At 29.2% G+C, this 23680-nt stretch overlaps 2 protein-coding genes across 2 annotated transcripts; one reads left to right on the forward strand and one right to left on the reverse strand.

Annotated features, from left to right (window-relative positions):
- Window positions 1-12049: 12049 nt before the first annotated feature.
- Window positions 12050-22405, reverse strand: LOC123306075. The gene is made up of 4 exons (XM_044887952.1): window positions 22253-22405; window positions 21223-22039; window positions 15115-15258; window positions 12050-14809 (listed from the first exon to the last, which is right to left on the reverse strand). The coding sequence occupies exons 2-4, from the start codon at window positions 22027-22029 to the stop codon at window positions 13400-13402; spliced, it is 2361 nt and encodes a 786-aa protein (XP_044743887.1). The 5' UTR covers window positions 22030-22039; window positions 22253-22405; the 3' UTR covers window positions 12050-13399.
- LOC123290833 (putative protein FAM10A4) lies at window positions 16414-19592 on the forward strand. Its single transcript, XM_044871171.1, has 2 exons — window positions 16414-17142; window positions 18896-19592. The coding sequence occupies exons 1-2, from the start codon at window positions 16571-16573 to the stop codon at window positions 19401-19403; spliced, it is 1080 nt and encodes a 359-aa protein (XP_044727106.1). The 5' UTR covers window positions 16414-16570; the 3' UTR covers window positions 19404-19592.
- Window positions 22406-23680: the final 1275 nt, after the last annotated feature.

Here is a 23680-nt window from a genome sequence, read left to right on the forward strand (position 1 = left end):
ATAAATCCGCAATATGCCGAACAAAATGTCCTTCAAATTTTTTATTCACGATCAATAACTAATATCAAACAGCATATTATGTTTAACGCAGTTTAGCACATTAGTACAGTCAAAGGAAAGAACGGCTTATCTCATAATCTACAAAAATTTGTTTTTATGTTTGCCTGTCTATTTTTATTAAATGGACCCTTTATTTGTATTCCAATGATACGAAAGCAATAAATTAATTATTTGTTCTTTTTACCACCTTTATGTAGCACACTAAGTGTGAGTAAAAAGAGATAGTCTTACTACACTGTAATAACGTTACTTTTCTACTGACAGTTAACGCACTACATCGAGCAGTACTCTAAAATTAGGCTAAGTTAGATTGAACGGCTTGTTTAGCAGTGCCGACACTCACTCTAAGACCTGAAGCCTATTGTGTTCCCGCCGCCACTTTTAGACCATTTAGATAACCATGTACCATGATTCTAGAACGTAAGTTTACTTGCGCCAGACATCCATTTATATCATTTCATTCACAGAAGTGGTAACTTGTGATACCCCATTTTTGAGGTTGCTATCTACCGCAATCAACCTTAGGCCACAAGTTTCGAGCAATGATACAAACATCTCGATTCTGTCAAATCTCTTCTTGATTATCTTTTGTAATTTCATTGATAATATTCTGTAGTGATTTGATCAGTGTAGTATTTATATCGCAGTATATATTATATATCATCACTTAATAGCGGTGAATTATAAATCTCCACACGATGCCTTCCTTTGCCAGTTTTCCAATCAACAGGTTTCTGTTCACATTTCTATGACTGAAAATTCAGTATAAACAATTCTTGATCTTGTTGCCTTGGATGCTATGTATTTAAGTGTAGTCTGGTTGCCTGAGTAAATTACGATATCCATGGGTTGTCTGTCACTGTTGTTTATGAGCCTGGCTTTCTCTCTTATTGCGAAGACTTTCATTTGTAGTATATTTCAGCCATACTTTAGTCTAAGTGACTCTTGATTTTGAATGTAGAACTAATTTCTTTACATTAACCTTAATCCATTTTTTTATTTCTTAAAGACTTCTTCTTCCTGAATTCTTCTTCCTTGATCTTCCTTCTCTAATAAAAAACGATAACAAATACATCTTCCTTCTTTGAAGCCTCCGAAACTTTGTAATACAAAATAACAAAAACAAATAAGGCTGTGTGTACAAATTATTTTGCTCTTTTAAATTTCAATCTTAACAACAATTTATTAGCAACATTTATATTCTAGTCTAAAAAATGTGTAGTATTACCTTCTAAAAAACATTAGTCCCAAACTTTAAAACAAATTTCTTTTACACTTTTCAAAATAAACCTCTTTATACACATGTTTACTCTTTAAACCCAAGATAAGGGGCCTATGTAATATTTGTTATAAAGTTTAGATAAATATATTATAAACATTTCCCACAATGTATATTCGGAATAATTGTTCGTGTAAAAAAAAAAAAAAAAAAAAAACAAAAAAAAAACGACTAAAACACTATGAAAATTTTCTACTGTTAATTGTTATGCATATATTTCTTATGAATATATACGGTATCTCAGATACTTACAGACAGAAGAATTTTATTTAATTCTACTTCGAATTTCCACCAAATGGTTCCTTTGCAGTTTTTCAATCTGCTATAGTATTAACGAGATAGGCTTCGTTATTTATCGTTTATAGTTTTGCAAATTTATCCCATAATATTAGTCAAATTGAAATTTCTATAATAATTTATCACCCAAAAATCTCACCTTAAAATTTTCGTAGATATTATTAACAATCAAAGTACTAAAAAACAAAATTTCAAATTTTTGCTACGAAAAAATTAATGTATTCATCTAGTAAACATTTTCGTTCAATGTTCCGAACACTAAATTTAATTTTATATTGAAAAATTTTAGAACCTTGAACGTAAAATCTTAACATAATGTTAGGTGATAAATTGCAGTAAATTTTATTTTCTACATCTTTGCTTATTATAAAAATTTCGATTTGATTACTATTAAGCGAGAAATTTTCAAAATTATAAACGATAGTCAACGATGCCATACCTTGTTAATGATACATCGGATCCAAAACCTGTAAAGAAAAAGAAAACTTTTTGGTGGACATTCGATGTAGAATTGTTTGCCATCAAAATCTTTGTTCTTAGGTCTTAATTTTCCAGTAGTAAGTTTAATATGATAAGACGAACGTTAATAATAATTATGTTTTGAAGAATACAAACAAAGCCATTGTGTCTAAAGTCGTCACAAGTTGACACAGCAGCATTTTTTTGCTAGGTATACTATGAAGTGTTTTTAGACATTGCTATCCACAATTATTGACTATAGTTTTAATTTGGCGCAAGCCATTTTCGATGTCAATTCATAGAAAAACGAATTTGGATATATCTAATCAAAATATTAAGAGCAATCAAAAACAAGTCAAATTACTTATTTAAAGTTATAAATCCTACTAAAAAATTACGACCTCAAGACAAAATTTCTTAGTTGAAAAAAATTGGTTCGAAAGTGATAAAACTGTTCAGGCGTTGAGATAAAAATATAAAAAGAAATTCATACACGGTTACAAACAACGAGTTTATGTAACTTAAAAATGCCTCAAAAGTTTTACTCGTGTACTTAAACAATTAAAAAGTATTTATTGTTAAAACTTTACAATTTAATATGCCAAAATATTTCAATTATTTATTAAACTACCTAAAGTTAATTTTACGACATTTGGAAAAAATTTCTATAAAAATATTTAAAAATTTTAAATTAGTGTAGTAAGCCTGATAGTCAATTCTTGCCCTTGTCAATTCTGTAGGAAGTCAATTAGATCTACGCCATTTTAATTTTGCTTGATAAAACTGATTTTAAATCTATGAAATGTAGAATCAAATGTGAATGGATCGATCGGATTAAAACTCCGATTCAAATTAAAAATAATTATTACGCTTTCTTATAGAATCTAAAAACGCTTAACTTTACTTAAAATATTTACAATTAATATGTAGATAAGAGACATGGTAAAATATATTATATAGAAAAATTTTTCAAATATCGCACTTAAGTTAAATTTTTTATTTATGTTAAAAACCTAATGTCAATAATATGGTAGTCAATATATTTATTATTGCTTAAAAATAATAACATCGAAATTTATGTTAAAAAATAAAATTATAAAATAATATAAAATTGTAAAAAAAACGTTAATTGCGCAATTATTCAACAATACAAAAACCCAAAATAACTTATTCATAATCCATTTTAAAATAGGTTTCCAATTTTTGAATAAAGAAAAAAAAATCATTCAAATTTCAAAACAATATAAAGGCTGCGTTCTTTAATTAAAATAAATAATTCATCACTTTGATGTATGCACATGTGTATTGATCTGCTGAACGCGTATTAATCTGCTGAACGCATCACTTTTCGTGTAGATTAACACGCATGCGTTTCCATTAAAGTGATAAATTATTCATTTTGATGCTACTATAGAACGCAGATTAATGCAAAAAATAGATAAATTTAATTTTATAATAATTCGGCGCAACTCGTTTTTTTTTATTACGAGGAAACGTAAGACAATAATTACAGCCTTAAAATTTAGAATAAAATAAAATTAAAACTTAGAGTATATAAATTATTATTATATTAAAAATTTAGATTATGGTTACTTAAAATTTTAAGTGTAGAGATAAAGAAAAATTTGAAACTTGCTGAGTTATATAGTGCACTCTGTTTTTTCCAGTAACATATAGACCAAAATAGTTTCTACGTCATTGTATGTCCGTCCTTGTCTGTTACCAGAATCCTTATTCACATATTACAGTAATAAAGGACTTATATTTGTATTATAATATGCAAGACAAGGATTAGTTACAGGCATGAATAAACATAAATGATGAAGTAGGAACTATTTTGATTTATACATGACATATCAATGTATATAGGCTTGCCGTTACATCGGTCAACATCTAGCAGAAACCGAATATACATAGTCTCATGTTCATAAGTACCGAGGCCAGTGCGCACTGGAGGAAGGTGGACAGGGTCGGATTAAACACATGAAGGATCCTGGGTCGAAATTCATAAGGTCCCATGTAAGGGCAGACTTTATTTTACAAATTTAAACAATTATAAGCACTTTTATGTATCTGGAAGTATTTTGCTTTCCATACAGTGTATTTATTATAAGCACTCTGAGTTATGTAATTTTTTAGATCTACGATTGAAGATCTCATGCTTGCTTATTCCATCAGTCATTTGCTGATTGATTTTTTTACACTTTTTTTTTCTTTTGATTGTTGGGAGTCCCTAGAACACGCGGGGACCCTCGACCCATTAATCCAACCCTGGAGGAGAGGGTGTCTTTGAAAAATAGTGACTGAATATCACATTTTGAAATCTTCAAAACACTCTTGGCAATTTTTCCGGGCATAGCTCCAGTACTACAATGATACCGAAACAAAGCTAAAAAACAATTATAAAAAAGCAAAAATTAAATTGGAATATAAGGTCAGTTCTTGACGCTCATTACTTACAACAACAACATATGAACAAACCTACTCTCAATATATTCCTGCAACCCATGTTACATATAGTCAAAACAGTTTATAACAATGAACTGTTATAACGAGACAATAGACAAGTTTCGACATCAACTGTTACAATGTCAAATATAACGACTATATTTTATATTTTTTAATTTAGCAGCCTTAAGCACTTTATATTTTTTAATTTAGCGGCCTCTCGCATATTAATCCCACTGTGTATGCCCCTATCAGTTTTTCTCACACGATTTCTCATCATTATGCGACTACAAAATCTGCAGCAAATACAATTAAACTCAATTTGGTACTATGAAATAGAACAGGGTTCATAGGCTATCAGAAACTTCAAAATCGTATTTGAAAATTTTAGATTTTGTTTTCCACTAAACACTTAACTAGTTATGTTTAATAACTAAAATGATTAAAATTTACACAAAAAAATACCACATGCTCTTACTTTTTATCTTCAAAATTGAAAATTCTCCAGTAGCAAATTCTAGGTTACACCACTCAAAACAATTTTTACCATCTCATAACTCCGTTGTCACAAGTCACTTATGCACTACGTCCTCGCGTGGTTGAATGGCCGTTGTGAAAGCGCACGAATTAATTTGAAATTTGAATAATTAACTGCGGTATTTCATTGTGCTCCTTATTCCATTGAGCAATAACTGCTCCTACATGAGCACATACTTAATTCCATCATAATTGTTGGTCCCTTTAATGTGATTATTATAACCGATTTTGATTGTAGTTTGCAAAGTATATTTGCAAACGAAACGTTTTTTTAATTCGTTTTATGTCCCCGATTTGGGAATATTTTTATATACAAACATCACTCCGAAATCGTATCATGGAATTTTTTCTTGATTACAATACTTCTTCGCATAAGAAAGTAGAATGTAGATGGATGTCAATGAATGAAAAGTGTTTGGTTTTTATCAACTTTTTGATTTAAACAGTTTACGCCGTTTTATATAATGAAATGGATACATATAGAATTACGATTATTTACATTATTTGCTAAAAAGATTGAAAAAAGAAGATTTGATAAGAAGTTGGTGAAGTAGCTTAAAATAAAATCAAAACGAATATTAGACGATTTTAAGGGTTTTAAATAGTAGTTTTATGTTTTTAAAATATTAAAAATAAAAAAATTCAAAATCTTACTTCCAATTATTTTAGTTTCGAAAAACAGATATTATGTCGACTATTTTACCAATTTACTTACAGAAAATCTTGTACTCAACATAAAATCAAGTTGAATAATTTTTTTTTATCTCTACTAATCCCGGTTTCCATCAGCTTACATTGTCATTGATAAATAAATACACCTCTAGGAATTGATTGTGGCTTAATTATGCTTATGCCGAACGACTTTTTTATCTACAACAATTCTTGTAGGTGAAGCGTTATCTTTCACACGGCTCGGAAAGTTTTCCAAGGCTCCAACAGACTTTAATGTATAAGATACCCGTTTTATTATTATTCGATTAGGAAGATACTCGAATATCAAATGCAAAAATACTCCAAAAATAAAGGGGGTGGTTGTCGTCCGACAACTTGAAAATTTCAGAAAATCGTAGTTTTCGGATAGCGAAATTCCTTCCTTTTAATTCAAATGTAGCATCAAAGTATTTTTGAATTTGTTATTCAAGTCTAAACAAATAACAGAAAAAACATTTATGTTTTTTTTGTATTTTGGTCAAATCTAAGTCGAGAGCGATTGAAAACTTTCTTAGCCGCGTAATAAAGCAGGCCCAATTTACAAGAATTTTCGTAGGTAACAAAAAAATTTTGACGCTAAGCATAAACAACCACACACTTATTTTTATCTTTTAAACGTGCATTTGTCAATGACAATGCATGCCGATATACACGGGGCAATTTGATTTCAAAATTGTTAATTTTTACAGGTCAATAAATTAATTTTTACAGGTCAATAAATTAATTATTTAAATAGTCAAAATATTTCATTTCAATTATAACGTCCTAGCAATTTTACTTTATTAAATAAAGTTTTTGAACTAATCAAAAAATTTAGAATGATATGTGATTGTATGAACTTAATTTCCTAAAACACATTTCAGAACTTCACACATAAAAGTTTAGTTTCAAGTTCACAGAAAAATATTATTACTTTTATGTGTGTTTACGAATAATTTTTAAATGTCGTTTCTGGAAATGTATGTATGATTTTGACTGATTGTCAGTAGAAGAAAAATATATTTATAGCCAAATTGTTGAAAATTATTGAAAAAAAATGCGTTCAAAATAAAATCAAAACAAACAAAAAAATTAGTTAAATACTAGAGATGAGAATATTTACTAAAATTTTGTAAGAAATATACAAATATTTTTATGAGATATAGAACAACACTTTCCATAGGGATTGTGCTGATTATTTCTGATTACATTCTGTATATAATCAGCGTAGCTAGTGGTTTTTAGTTGTGTAGGGAAAACGCATTTTATAAAAAAATCGATTACATTTTGAAAAAAGTTTCAAACTATAAAAGTTTATGAAGACATTTATTTCATAATATATTTACTTCATTGATTCAAAAAGATTTACTGTTATTATTGTATTTAGATTTTAAAAAACTACTTATCTAGAAAAAATGTAGCTTCTTAAAAAAATATCTAGCATTTTTATCAGGATTTAAAAATCGTATAAATAAACAAAATGAAAATATTTAATAATGGCACAGAAAATAAAAATTTATTGCACTGTACATTTTAAAACTCACGATATTGAATACATATTACTCTCTAATCATCATGGTAAAATTACACTCAAGTTAAATAAACAAGAAAAAACTCTAACTGGTTGTATTCTTGATACAGCTGTAAGCTTTATGTGGATTTGCCTGTGTGGATACTCATACTTACCGATTTCGTTCTCTTATGCACCAACAAATTAAATACTTACCGACTTTGTTCACTTATGCACTATCAACCACATGTCGTTTTTACATTAACTCCATTTTACGAAATGATCCCTATAACAAACGAAAACATAGACAAATCCACGTCAAAAGCTCATAAAACTACATTTTAAACTTGATGTATTTATATTTATCTACAATATTCTCTATAATATAGAATTTTGACGTAAGAACAAACTGTAAGCGTTCTCTATAAACAGTAGTATTAACTATAGATTACAAAAGTGTTACGCTGTAACTGATAGAGATAGTTAAACACAAAAATATATGAAACAAACAAAAGCACCTTTGTAATGTATAGAAATTGTTTAACTTTTTATTGAAAGTGCACCATCCTTTTTAAGTGTAGTTTTACTCTACGGAACTCTAAATTTTTGTATTGGAAAACTTGAATACTAGAATGTTTTGATTTTAGATTTATAGAAGAATGACTAATAGAGACAAGATTGTTTTGTGTTTGAAAATTTTCATTTTATATGTCTGTTATTTAAAAAAAAATAAATAGATGTTTCCTAAAAACATGTATACATGTATAAAAATAATAATTTGCACTCAATTAAAAAAAATTGATAAGTAGTAAATTATATGCTTATCGATAAAGAAAAAATTAATAAACAAATGTAATCCTATATAGCACTTTAACGTGACAACTGTATTTTCGTTGATAAAAAGTCTATAAAAAAATTAATAAAATGTAATAAAAGATTATGCGTGCTTAAATATTTACATTGAATAAAAACGCTATCGATGACTTATTTTTATTTTTTAATGATAGTACCTAATAACCCAAACAAATCCTTCAAATAGGTAGTTGTACCAGCTATTACGAATAGGGTTGAATTGACATTTTTACTTTTCTTTCGGGAAGTCAAAAAGAGTTTTTTGAAAAAAATAATCTTTATCAAACTGCGCTGCTAAACAAACTAACAAAGATGGAAGATTTATGACATCCCCTCACTTCAGTTTTTTGTATTACTATCCGTAGACTATTGGTTAGGTGTTAAAAAACCAGGGAAATATAGAACTAAGGCTTTCACCACGGGTTTTTATTGCACGAATCGTTCAATGGGTTATTAAAGAAAAAAAAAACGCGAAGTGTTATTAAATGAGAGGGTGGAAATTGAAGATAGGGGTGAGAAAACACCTGTTTTGGTGCTTTCGGATTAGTATTTTTTTTAAATTTGCTATCTCGTAGATTCTGTCGCTACGTAGAGAAATAAACGTTCCTTTAATAACTTTCTAAACCCTCATCAATTGTTATTGTTACTAAGACTGCGTAGAATATAGCGCCCGTGAGTGGTTGCGTTCTACTTTTCGCATTAGAGTAAAGTTAAATCAAAGGCCACATTGTAACTTTAATCCATTTAATAGAAAATTAACAAATTTTGGGAGCCTACTTACTCAAAAGAAAATTATCCTAATGGAATGAAATTTGTAATATGCTCAATCTTCTTAACATGAATATTTTTTGAGTAATAGTTTGCAAAAATATATCTGATATGGCTTCTGTTTTAACTTTGCTCTTAAACTCTTAAACATCTAGGCTGCTTATTTTCAAAATGAACGTAGGAAAACAAAAAATTTTTATAAATAAAACATTTTAAATTATATTGTTCTCTAAAAATGTAATAATGAGATAAAAATACAAAATAATACATTTATTGTAATATATGAACAAGAAAAAACATTATTTTGAGATATCAAAATGAAATACTTTGGAACAAATTGCCAAAGCTTTTAAGAATATGAATATTAATCAACATAAAATACAATTATATAATAATTTACGAAATAATTTAAATGTCATGGAAAATTTAAAAAGAAAACCATTACACCAGGAAAATTTTAAAATTAGTCGAAACAGATATTTAGTTTTAAAACACACACCAAACTTTTTTGTCGCGCAGTATTTGACCTTTTTGTCAATAGACAATGCATTTCGTTAACCAATTTAACTTTAGTTGTCTATATGGCGTAAAACAGCGTGAGTGGCTGGGAACTCAATAAAACCGTTCAACGCATATGTTATATGTTCTAGTCAGTTATTTGGTGACGCTAGTATACCGTGCGTTTGAGAAGCATCTAGGGATAGAACTTTATGTCTGTAGTATGACTGAATACAGAATACATTCGTTTAGTAATGCATCTAAAAGAGTAAGGACTACAGATACGATAAACAGATACGATAGGTCAAGCTGTTGTATGCGTCCAGAGAGTGGGAGATTTGTTGCATACAATTTTTTTGTCAATCATCAGTGCTACTGACTTATCGTATCTGTTTATCGTATCTGTAGTCCTTACTCTTTTAGATGCATTACTAAACGAATGTATTCTGTATTCAGTCATACTACAGACATAAAGTTCTATCCCTAGATGCTTCTCAAACGCACGGTATATCTCAAATATATCACAAATTCAGACCAATTTCAATACATGAGATCCTCTATCTATATATTTACATAGATACTATGTTTATGACTATATTTACATAGATAAAAATAACAGATAGATAGAGGATCCCATGTATTGAAATTGGTCTGAAATTTGAATGAAATTAAGAGATATTTTTGAGATATATACTAGCGCCATCAAATGAATGCTAATGAACATATATAGCATGCGTTGAATGATTTTATTTAGTTCCTTTCACTCACTCTGAGGCGCTGTTTTACGCTATATAGATCTATATGTTATATATCTTGAATATAATGGGCATGCTCAGAACAAGAAAGTTTTTAGTAAGCTAAGTCATACGCACAGAGACAGACTATTTAAGTTACAGGATAAAAGAATAATATCTAAAGAATATTCTGTTCTAGCTTAGGTTTCTAAGAACATTATTGTTCCAAGCTCAAATAATTTATTATAACAAATCAAATAAAAAACTTCTGGGTGATAAAAATTTGCAGTGTGTCTTTAGTAAAGATCTACAGTTGAATTTATTTTAGCAGAATAAGAATTAATGTGGCGTTAAAAGGAATATTATATATGACATACCGGTATTCGTTAAATGGAGAACCGAAAATGTGTAAGCGTTTTATGCCTTCATTATTTCATTCAATTCCACAATTTAAAAAATCAAATTTTTATTTAAAAAAAAAAGTTTGAGACAAAAATGTTCAGTTTAATTGTTGGTGTAATTATTTTCCTCTAGCTAGTAGTCTAAAATTCAATTGATTCAATCTTTTTTTTACCAAAACTCTCTTTTTTTATTAAATAAATTAATGTCGACAAATAAACAAAATAAATTCGTCATTGAGTTGAAAAAAAGGCATATCACACTTACTGCAGTTAATAGTCGAGATGGTAAAGAAGTGCATGAAGCCAAGATACCCCAGTTCGATTCCTGGCATATGTGTATTTCTTTCAATATTATTTAGTTAATACGATGGAAAGTTTATGATGAAACATTTTCGGGATGTTTCCATCTCCAGTATACATCCAGTATGTTACAGTAAAAACCCTTAATCGGTCAAAAAAATGTTATTTCCAAATTGCTAAGTTTTGACATTTTGGTTTCCTCGTGAAAATTAATAATTAAGCTGGAAATACTTCGTAACAGGCGACAACTATTCACACAAAACCACATCCGAAAATAACTTTACCACAAAAGGAGTGTTAACATGGAATAAAGTAGTGTGTAGGTCTTTCATGGTTCTCTGAATCACGTAAACCGATAGTTATACTTATATTCTAAGAGTTAGAGCGTCATTTAATGTATGAATCTTCACCACCTGTCGATTAGTACATAAGCTTTTGAGATAATCTGGAGAATTTCTTTTCAATCATATGATTGAATACAACCCGATGGCAATTTTTTAGTTATCATATTTTCGGAATTTTTACATTAAGCTTTTAATAAAAAAAAATTCAACGCGCTACTAAATATTTCCAATATTAGACCTTTATTTTACAGTTATTTTTTGGAGTAAAAAGTATATGCTTAGTAAAAAATTCCAATGATAATGCAAAATAATTCAGTTATTCCGATTTATTCCTATTCGCTTATTCAGATTTATGTTATTTGAATTAGAATGAGTAAGATTTTTTTCCAATTAAAAGTTTTCAATTAGTTTGAATAGGTTTTAATCGGAAACCTAATATCCGATTCAATTATATGGGAAATCTATTGAGTTTTTACTAGAAATTTTAAAATTAATTTTAAGTATTAAAAAGACGTTATTTGATTTAATTTTTAATGTTGAATAAAAATATTAATTAAAAATATAATTTTATTTGAATAACTCATGGAATTTTTATCTAATCACAACTAATGCATATAAAAATTTCTATTTTCAAAAATAAGTAATAAAATTCTTAAAATAGTTTAGAAAAGAATAACAAAGTCATTGACACAATATTTAACATTAATTTTATTTGAAAAATCAGTCTATGGACATTTACACGATTGTAACGTGTGTGAGCAAAAAAACTAAGAGAAAAATTCATATGGAAAACAAGCATTCCAACTTGAAGCCTTTCTGACATGTGTACTACAACAGTTTTCCAAAAGTGGCAGCATTCCTCGATTTGATTCCTAATCTTTTAAATAAAAATACCACTACGTTTCAACCATTAAAAAAGCTACAAGTTGGAATTCGCGTTTTTATTGGTAAACTAAGGCTTTTATTCGACAATGATAACTTTAAAAACTAGGAATTACACAAGTAGGACAAAAAATACATTATTGCTATGGTTAAATGAATTAAAATAATACTAAAGTAACGAGACTTTCAGTCAAACTGTATGAAAAAAAAACCTTACTGAGTATAGACTAAAAATGTTAAGTAATTAAATAAAGATCTGTTTTTCCAATTTACATCGCCAATCAGAATTTGAAAAGCGAATTTATCTTTTCGTTATTCAAAATTCCAATAAGGTGCTTTACTCTTTGTTTAAAATGTAATAAAATTCAGGGAACGAGTATTTAAGTTATCTGAGTGTCTATTCTAAAGAATACTTTTTTCTCTGTTACATTTATGGAATAAAATCTGTTCGACATGAGATTATCAAAATGATATAATTTTATTATAATTTAAGTTTCAAAAGTTATTTTAGGAGTAAATGTCTTTTATGTAGTTACTGGTACGGCTTATACTCTATATCTTGATGCTTGTTAAGTAAAATTAAATTTTATCTGGGAAATTCTTTTTTGTTGGAATATTAAACATGATTATATCATTTTAATGTACCTAAAGACAATCGAAGATTTGTCTTTACAAAAACCAAATCTGGCTTTAAAATGATAAATTTTTTTCAAAATAAATTAAGTTGCTTCTAACATAATCTAAAAAAATGTTTACCTTTTTGACGATCATTTCATCAAACAATTTCATTCTAAACTCTTTGTAGATGTAACAGGGAAATATTTCAATTTACAAAAGTTTGGATCATTAACAGAATGTCTTTGCATTTAAAAGCCAATACATAATAAATGAGTCACTAGATAAAAAATTTTTAAAAATGGAATAAATTTTGTACCAATCTAAATGCACAGATTCAATTTTTTTTGTAATTTCTTTAAGATTAAATTTTTTTTGCTCCCTTGCGGGCGGACAGTGTCGAGCCGCTTTCCGCCTCCACCGAGCAGAAAAATAGTATACACATCACGGAAGCAAGTAAAGAATGTCTGAGATATTCTTGACTTTTGCTCCCTAGATGTGTAATATATTATTTAAGTATTAATAGATATGTTCAAGCAATATTATTAATTATATAAAACAAAATATTTGCTTGAAAATAGCTAAAAATGAATTATGGCCTCATTTGTAATAGGATTTTTTTCTTTTAATCTTTCAACTAACAAGATTAAAGGTTTAATTAAAAAAAAAAAGGAGGCATATGGAATACTACATGTAAATATTTTTTCATTAAAAAAATGAAGTTTTTACTGTACGGAACACCAAGTGTTTGCTTTATTTGATGTGTTATTCACCGCTTCAACATTAATTTCTTCACTGTAACTATTACTTTCATAGTCACGAGATCGAATTGGTGTACTCGAGTTGGCAAATTTCATTTTTAACATATTTATTGGGCTGGAAACGTATGACAAAATTCCACTATCATTTCCATTACTTTCATCGACTCGCATACGTTTTGAACAATCTAATTGTACGTCAGACACATATGAATCTCCCTTGCGTTTCAAATTGACGTCACGTGGTTGGCCTTGAACTTTTCCAATACGTGGTGAATCTTGATATTTTTTTTGAATGTTATTAAAGCTTGCCTGGCGCAGGTCTCTTAGTGTTTTACGCCCAGAAATTACTTTTAGCGTTTTTATGTAGCTAAGATCTCGTGTTTGATCAACAAATTGGCTACGAGAGTCCGTAGACGCGTCATTACTTGACAATTGATCATCTTGAATCGTAAAATCAATGTTCTGTGTAGTATTATCACCACTATAAACTGCAGCTACACTAATATTTTCAAACGATGATACAGAAACATCTGGTGTAGATTTTATAGACGATGTATCTTTTAAATTTTGTAATTCAATACTTACTGATCCTGATGAGCTTTCAATATCGTCATCATTTTTGGTATATCCGTTAGTTTCAAGTGTATCAGATTTATCACAAATTTCTTCTGAATTATTTGTCGATGTCCCATTTTCTGTACTCGCAGATGTATTTACTTCTTCTATTGTTTCCGTTGTCTCTATTTTTTCAATAACAACGGTAGTTTGTTGTGTTAATTTAACGTCGGTATCAATTTCTTCTTTACCACTATCTTGAATTTCAACTTCTTCATTGGCACCATTTATAGGAACCACAACTGCTTTTGGTGTTTTGGGTGTTGGAATATTTCGAAAATCAGATCTGCGTGTTGTACTTCGATTAAAAACAGGAGATGATCCACTTACTTGCTGTTTACATTTATCCGAATCAACATCGGACGATTCCGCTGATAATTTTTCGAGTTCTGATTCAGTTTCATCACTCTCATAAATCAGAGGTTCCATTTTTTCACCATCACTTTGACCATCAACCGTGTTATTGGTATTATTTTCATCAGTTTTCAATTCAACTGTTTCTTTGCCGATATCATGTTGGGATAGAACTTCGTTTAAATTCACGTTTTCGATAACCACAAAACTTTCTTTGGTTTCTGACGATTCAATAGTGTTTCCATTTATTTTTGTTTCACTTGTTTCAATTTTTTCAGTGGTTGTCGTGGTTGTAATTTCAGTCATATCACTTTTCGATGCATTTGAGCTTCTACTTCCACGTCGGCCTGACGTTATTGAAGCACCTTTTTTTCCAGTTTTTTCTTTATTCATTTTTTTCAGTATCTATTTTGAAAAATAATTTTTTTTTTTCAATTCCTAATGCAATTATGTTCTGGGTCATTTACCTCTATAATGATTGGGTCGTTAAGTAGGATTGGCATATTTTAATTGTAAATTATTTCAGTAAATCACTCAAGCGGCAATACCGTCAATTCGATTAATCTAATTACATCAAGGACATTGAAATTGTAAATAATAAACTATTCTTGGTTATCAAGTTACGGAATTTCTAAGTTTAATGCATTTTACCGGCAAATTATACGAATGGGAGGGATAATTAAAGAAAATTAACCATAAAAATTACTTACCTTCAAAAGAAAATATAAAAACCGCTTGGTAAATCTGATATTTTGTAAATAATTAATATGTTTATACTTTTTACAGTAACAATAAAATAACGACTTTATTATGATACTACGACAGCCATTATGTTTTTTAAATCCCTTCACGCAATATATGTTTCATTCACATGAAGTTTGCAATTTAACGAACTGTACACAACGATAACAAAAACATTTAAATAAAGTAAAGGCGAAGTTAGAATATTAGAAAAATAGAACGGATTAAATAAAATTTTGAAAAGTATATAATTTTCCACTAAAATGTTACATTAAAGAAATAATGATATATAAGTGAAAACCACTGTTCTAAGTAATTTAGGCAGTCAAACAATTACACATTAAATTGTCTGTGGCCCCCTCCAAAATTCAGTTCTAAATTTGAGCCTGAAGGAATAAAGGTTTTTATTGCCACGACCACCTATATTAATAGACTTTTTCTTCGCGTTTGAAAATCTGATATCAACAAAAATCTATCTTTAGCACCATAAAAGATAAATGAAAAATTCAAACCCAACAAATTTTGGAATAACAAAAAATTTGGGTGAAACATTTATTCATAAACTCAGTAAATTAAAGCTATACCCATAGTTTCCCACAAAATACCTAACTGCGGCTTGAGTAAACCTAACTGCGGCTTGAGTAAAAACTAGTGGATTATCTATTTATTATTATTTTTACTCTAAAATACATAGAAAAATTTTATTCTTAGGAATGTTTCTATTCCCCGCCGTTTTCGATTTCATTTTGCCATAGTACAAAATTGTGGAAAATATTTTTCCGAGTTTATGAAAAACCTTTGGAATCAAAATTGTGTGTCTTTTGAAAGCTACTTTTCTTTTATCTCTTACAGTTTAAAAAATATATTTTCCTTAATCTCAGATTTTCTTCTTTAAACGCTGATAGTGGAAAATTTGACCTTTATATGTGAGGTCATGACTCGTGCCAAAAAGCATTCCGGGAAGGAAATATTTCAAACAAATGACTAAAAGCCTTACTAATTCTGAAAAACTCTTCTTTTATAAATGTATGACTTTTTAAGTCATTTGAGTGTAAAATTTCCATTTCCACCTGAATTCTTTGAGAATCTGGTAAAAGTTTTAATTTTTATTTTGGCGTGATTCGAATAAATAAAGTGGCTCCCCAATAAAGTAATAAAATTCTGTATCTACTTAATTTTAAAATTATTATAAGGATACATTTTATGTATATAAACCAACCTTTATAACATGTATTTAAAGTTGGTAATAAGAATGTTTTGACATTCTATTCAAGCCGGGCTTAAAAAATTCTAGAAAACGACGATCACAAACGCTGGGTCATTCAGATTTAAATATAAGCGATAAAAGTGCATAGCCTACAGTGTGTTAGTTTTTAAAATTTTGTATGATTTTACAATTTTAATTGGTCAATAAAAACAAAGAAAATGAGTTGCCCACTAAGCACAGATCACTTGACACAATTAAAAAAATTTATTGAAGTTTGTAAAACAACACCGGATATTTTACATCTACCTGATTTACAATTTTTCAAAGATTATATAATCTCAATTGGTGGGAAAATACCAAGTGCAACGAAAACTCAATCACCTAGTGAGGAAAATATCGAAGAACCAGCTATGGAGGAGGAAAAAAATGATTCAGACCCTGAATCAGATTTAGAATTAGATATGGAAGGTGTGGTTGAGCCTGACAAGTTAGATGATAGTCAGTTTATGGGTGATATCAACGCAGAACCTAGTGAAGAGAATTTGGAAAAGGCTGATGAAAAACGTTCAGAAGCTATGAAAGAATTTTCAGAGGGTCATTTTGAGAAAGCTATTGAATTGTATACGGAAGCCATAAAACTGAATCCCATTTCTGCTTTGTTGTATGCTAAACGTGGCCAAGTGTACTTGAAATTAACCAAACCCAATGCATGTATTAAAGATTGTACGCGCGCGTTAGAATTAAATTGTGATTCAGCTGCTGCTTATAAGTTTCGTGGAAGAGCACATAGGTATGTATTTTCTTACCAATGTTTTCCGGCCGATTTTTATAATATAGCAGTATTTCGAAATTATTGCAAAATTTAATTAAGCAAAATTGTTATAATTAACGAAATATATATTTGGAATGTTAATTTGAGATCAATCTCGATAGTCAATAAACTCCTCCAGTGAATGGAGGAGATATAATATTGATATAAGGAAGAGTTTCGATGTTAAATTCTCTTTTACTTAAGGATAAATATAATTTCGAGGATAAGTTATCCTTCACTTAAGGATAATTTATGCTCCTCATTAATTTTACAAAACAATTTTATGTAAGATTTTTTTCTTAAATTAATCTCTGTTACAATTTAATCAAATAAAAAATTTAACTGTAATATAAATTCTACAATATTCACATGTGGTTAATGCGGTTAGAGATATATTAATCATATAGAAAGTACAACTGATTGAGCTAATTTTAATATGTAAATAATAACTCGAGTTAAAATAAAAGAAGCACAAAGTAACTAAAGTCAAGTCAAGTCAAGTAAAGATAGGGTTATTTAAAAATCAAATGCTTTTTTAAATATATTACAGCAGGGTAAATTTTGGAAAATTATTTTTTTGGTACATTGCCAATTTCACTTGTTTAAGAAAAAATCAGAATTTTCCAGTTAAAATGCTCGAAATCTTATCATCATATTATTTCCGTACTTATTTTCTTGAAAATATAATATTGTTGTTACATCATAATTCTCACTAAAACCAGCCTGTAGCTGATACTTATTTAACATTGCAACATCACACACAAAAGAATCAGTGATCATTTGAAACTAAGGCCTTTCTCTTTTTGATACGTAGGGAGAAATTCTGTATAATTAACACTATATCACATAAATTGTTCCTTTTCTAGCCCAAATCTGTGATCTAAAATAATTCACTCCGAGGTTAGATGTGTATATATTTGTGATATCGAATTTTCATATCGATACTAATCAAATACGCGAACTGAGAACACGCGAGAAAAATATCGATAAATACAAGTGTGCTAACGTTATCAATATCGACCATGTCGCGCGAGACAACCTCAATGCTTGATATTTTTCTAAACATTAGTTTTTTCTTGGACGGGCTAACAAACATTTGAATGTTCACCGACAAGTTTATTGAATGTCCAGATTGATATCAAATTAATGACAACATACCTAAATTGAGGAGTTCACTCGTTAATCGTGATAGTCAATTCCATAAAAATATGATCTTATTTTCGTGCACTATTTGCGACAAAAGTTTACAATACCAAGACATTGTATCTATACATATACTTTGATTTGTTGTATAAACTCAATGGAGCTCTTTATTTTTGATGAAAATAAACATTTAGATATGAGACTTGTGCCAGCCAGCCAGGTGTATTTTAACCCAATAATATTTAGGAGATATAAATTTCACATTTCATTTTAAATAAAAAATATAATAAAATAATTTGCAAATTTAACAACCCTCGCACATAAATACGCAGGGTCTTCTAATAAAAAATTTCACAAGAACGTTGCTCGGGAAAAGGTTTTTGCTTATTTAAATACGCTTTTTATTAGTATTAAAATACGTACCATCTCACACTGTTCAAAGAAAATGTTGTAAAACGAATTGACTTGTATAAAGGTGTCGTTAAACAAATTACTTTGTTTATAGGCATCGCATAAAACTTTTGTTTAACCTTGTGTAATCAATAGTTTATTTTAATAAAGCATATTTCATGAATTAATTTTGCTGTAGACTTCTTGGTGATTGGGAAAAAGCTGCCGCTGATTTACGCCAAGCATGCAATATAGATTTCGATGAGCAAACAGACGAATGGTTACGTGAGGTGACACCAAATGCACGTAAATTAGAACAGCATAAGTTAAAGCAAGAACGAAAGAAAGCTGAAAAAGAATTACGTGAACGACAAGAACGCCTTCGTAAAGCTCGTGAAGCAAATGCCAAAGCAGCTGAAAGTGCTCCCGAACCTGATTTTCAATCTGCAGGACCAGGCGGACCTGGGGCTTCAAACTTTAATGATTTCTTTGAATTTTTGAAAGATCCTGAAATAATGGCTTCATTTAAAGATCCTGAAGTAGCTGCAGCTTTTCAAGATCTTTCTCAAAATCCAGCTAATGTTTTGAAATATCAATCTAATCCGAAAATTGCTGCAGTTCTCAAAAAACTTGCTTCAAAAGTGCCAGGTATGGAAACAAATTTTGCTGGTTCTGGACCCAACGGCGACGATGTTGGTCTTGATTAAAGATTTTGAAACTTTCGTTTTTTTTGACTGATTAAATTTTTTTAAGTAAGATTCTTTTTTTTTTTTTGTTATTCACTGTTATTATTATTTTTTTTTTTGTAATGCTCCAAAATGAAAATCCATATATTTTAGCATTAAAAACGGTAGATAATAATTTTTCGTCACTAATAAAATTGGAAAGCCAACGTACTATTATTTGTTTTTCATTCGTAAATTAAGCTTTGAAATGATTTGTATTTTGTAATACTAGTAGCCATGTATACTTTTTTATTATAAAAATCGTTAATAAAACTGGTTATTGAAAAAAAAAATCAACACACAAAATATTTTCACATTCCTAACTAACTTGGAACCAAACAAGTATCACAATAAACAAATGCATCACATTCGCTTTTTAAGAGAAACTTTTGATTTCATTTTATTTTGGGAAGTGGCAGGAGCCGCCATCCTGATTTTATCTAATTTCAAAACGAACAAGAACTTCGGAAATAACATTTCAATGAGTGATTGTTTATTTTTCGAGATTTTGTTTCTTTCTGTATTTGTTATTTTTGAGATCATATTCTTATACAGAAGCACACGTTGAAAATTATGTTGAAAATTTCTATTTCGAAAGTCGGACCCATTACAATAACTTCCTATATTGGGAAGTTAACAAGTTACAAAGTGAGAAAGGGTACAAGGACTTCGGCAGTAACATTTCAATGAGAAGTATTTATTTCTCGAGATTCTGAGTCTTTCTCTATTTGTTACTTTTGTGATCACATTCTTATAAAGAAGCCATTTGTTGCCATTGCTTTTCTTTTCCAACGCCAAATGAAATTAGCGGTTTATCAGCTAAGGAACATCACTCTGGAGACCGATCATTTTTTGTACTAAAAACTATCCAAATACCTATAAAATGTAGAGTATTATTCGAGCTACTAATCGAGAAGGGATAACATTGTTAAAGACAACTGCGAAATTTTAATGTATAGTATAAAAGATAGCAACGTCAGGAAATAGTTGATTTCAAGCATGCTGGACTTTGGATGTTTATTTTTTTATAGGTAGGAATGAAGTATGTCTGGCATCTGAAAGCGATGTCGTTTACTAGTGTGCATGCATTACAGAAAAAAGTTGCCAAATTGTTAAATTTAATTTTAAGACAATTTTTATCAAATTATTTTTCATATCCTTTTAGTAATTTAAAATATATTTGTCACAGTTTTGCCGTAGCTAACACCGTGCCGGTTAGTCTGAAATCTATCCATCTAATAAAAAATATATCTTTACTTTTATAGTTAAGGAATGTAGCCTCTTTCAGATGCCAGACGTACTTCATCTTTTCCTAATTTCAACAAGGAAAAAATTATCCGAAATTCACCCATCTTAAAATAAATTTTCGAAAACGTTGCCAGGTTCGTATCAGCATATTATGTATGTGAGCGTCTGTTAACTGGTAAAATTAATTTTGTAAACAATGAGGTAACTGCCGAGTACGAATTAACCAATCGAAGAGGGCAGCATTTCCGCGACGTAAATATTTTATACTTCCTAAAAATGGAAGTATGGAAGAAATTTCAAAACATTGGTTTAAATATCGTAACAGTAAAATACTATTTAATGATGGTAAATGAATGGGAATAGAAAATGACTTAGACAATAGCAAAATCGATAATATTTCATTAAAAACTTATATTAACGACATTTTACAAGACTTAAATTTATGAAAAACTTTTCTAATAAATAATAAAATAAGCGTTACTTTATTTTTTATGTGAGAGACAATATTCAGAGCTGTTGGTGCTGATACAGTATTAATTGATGTATTTCATTTATTTTGTTGAAAATTAACTGAATACCCTCCTGTGTTTGGATCTTGTTGTAGTTTAAAATTTTCTGTGGACAATCCAAACGGTCTCAAGAACATATTACCAAGATCTTTCAGTTTTCCCATCATTTCCTCTTTCATTTTCTCATTTCGCTCAGCAATCAATGGTGGTAATCTAATAGCAGCCCGTTGTGCTTCTTGTACAGAGGGATCTAAAGTAAGTACTTTTTGATAATCAGCTAAAGCTTCATCTAATTTATCAGTTTGTTCATATAATTGTGCCCGGCGCAATAAAGCTCGTATATAATTCTCATCCAAATCTATTGCTTTCGTACAATCTTCAATTGCAGATTCAGTACGTCCAAGTTTTGCTTTCGATGCAGCTCTATTTGAGTATAACATTGCTCGGACTTGTGAAAAACTTAGCGGGCATAGATTTAAACCTTCTGTGTAAATTTTTAGTGATTCTAAGTGATTACCGGTTTTAAATATATCATTCCCTTTATTTTTTAAATCTATTGATTGTTGTTTTCTTTCAATTTTTTGGTCGTCTGTTAACGTTGTTTCTAAATCTTTCAAAGCTTCTTCGTCAACATAATCATCGTTATCTGTCATATCTTTTTGGTCACATTCTGGATCTTCTGGATTTATTACCTCTGAATCATTACTAGTCGTATCGTCTTCTGGAATGTGTTCATTATCACTATTCGATAGTAATTCATCTTGAATACGTTGGGATTCAATACCTTGTGTTAATTCGTCTATAATTTCTTCATTGGTCTGTATATCTGTGTTTAATACTTTCTTTGACATATTTATTAACCTAAAAAATAAAATAAAAAAAACTCCAATACATTGTTGTTAACGATAAAAGTATTTTTCTAAATGTTATAATATATATCCATTGGAATAAAACGAATTTTTTTAAACAATAGGTATTATTATTGCTAATAAACGTCATAAGTATGATTTGACTGATTTTAAAAATCATGTAATTTCGTTTAAAACAGTTGGACATAAATATTAATTGTCTTACCTTAATTTTTATTATGTCTCAAAGACATTTAAATTTTTGAAAATATTTATTATTTCTGCTTTTTATATGAAAAATTAAAAAATTCGATGAACAACTCATTCAAGAATGGAATTATATTATTTTTACATGTGAGAGCGATTATAAGAATTAAGGATGACAACCATTTCTCAGTTGTGACCTGCCATCTAGTTAGTATTTAAAAACTATTAGTTTTAATTTTAAAAAATACGTGTGGTAGCGACACTGGTAATGCTTTTCAATTTTCATACAAATTAAGGGGGTAGGCTACTCAATATGTAATGGAATTAAGCTTGAACTTATTGACATGCTCGTTCTCAGTTTGTTTTTTACCATCTTTTGTTTTGAAAAAGATATTTTCCCACTGGAATCTGCCGTCGTCATAGAAATACCTCTTTACATTGGACTTTTTCAACAGAAAAAGGCGGGATACTGTGCATTCTCTTTTAGCACGCGGCACAAAAATATTTGGTGCATCTAAATCTAGCATCTTCTTTTACACATGTATTACATAAAAATATAGGCAATTCTACTGCCCATGAAATGTTGCCCAAAAAGATTGTTGCCACTTAAACTGAACTATTAAAAAAAATGATGGGAACTATTAAAAAAAAAATGGGAAATAGGTGCTCTTTGAATCATTTTTATTCATTCCATGTCTATCATTTTTTAAACCTTTTTTACTTTTGCTAAATATTAACTATATCTGTGCCCGTCCGTCTCCGACTGTCTACAGGATAATTCAAAATATGCAAAGAAAAAACAATCTGAAATTTAAAAAAAAAATTATTTTAGGATTTGGATAAGCTCAAAACATGAATTTTTAGCCACGTCAATTTGAAAATGACTATTTTGGGGAGTTTTTCCCAACATTAAACTGTTAATATCCCGAAAACGGTGAACTCAACGAAAAAAATCAAAAGGGGCTTTTTTTACGTGAACTGGCCTAAAAAACCAAGACTAACTTGGTTAAAAAAAGTTGTCGTTTGATTGTTTTTGTGTAGTTGGAGACGGGGTTATAAAAAAATTGGAGCGAAAGGGCAACATCCGGAATATTCATCTATAAGTTTTTCTGAATAAGAGTCAATTGGCAAAATACGCTCACAATTTGTAAACTCCTGCATCATTAAAGGAAGTGGCTTATTTATAATAAAAGCTAGACTCTGAATTCGCCTTAATCTAAGTGTTCTGTAATTGGACAAATTTATTGTTTTTTTTTAATCATCTCGGATTTTTAATTACGCATCAGATCGAAATTTGGTGCAAAACTTTTCGTTCGTCTTGTTAAGCTTAATTGAGTAGTGCCCATATTTTTATACTATCAACTGAATAACATCCTGTATATGAAATATATCAGAGTATTATTCCCAAGTTTGTATTGCTGCAAATATTAATGCTACAAACAAATTT

This window comes from Chrysoperla carnea, chromosome 1 (assembly GCF_905475395.1).
Source record: "Chrysoperla carnea chromosome 1, inChrCarn1.1, whole genome shotgun sequence".
NCBI classification, from domain to species: Eukaryota; Metazoa; Arthropoda; class Insecta; order Neuroptera; family Chrysopidae; genus Chrysoperla; species Chrysoperla carnea.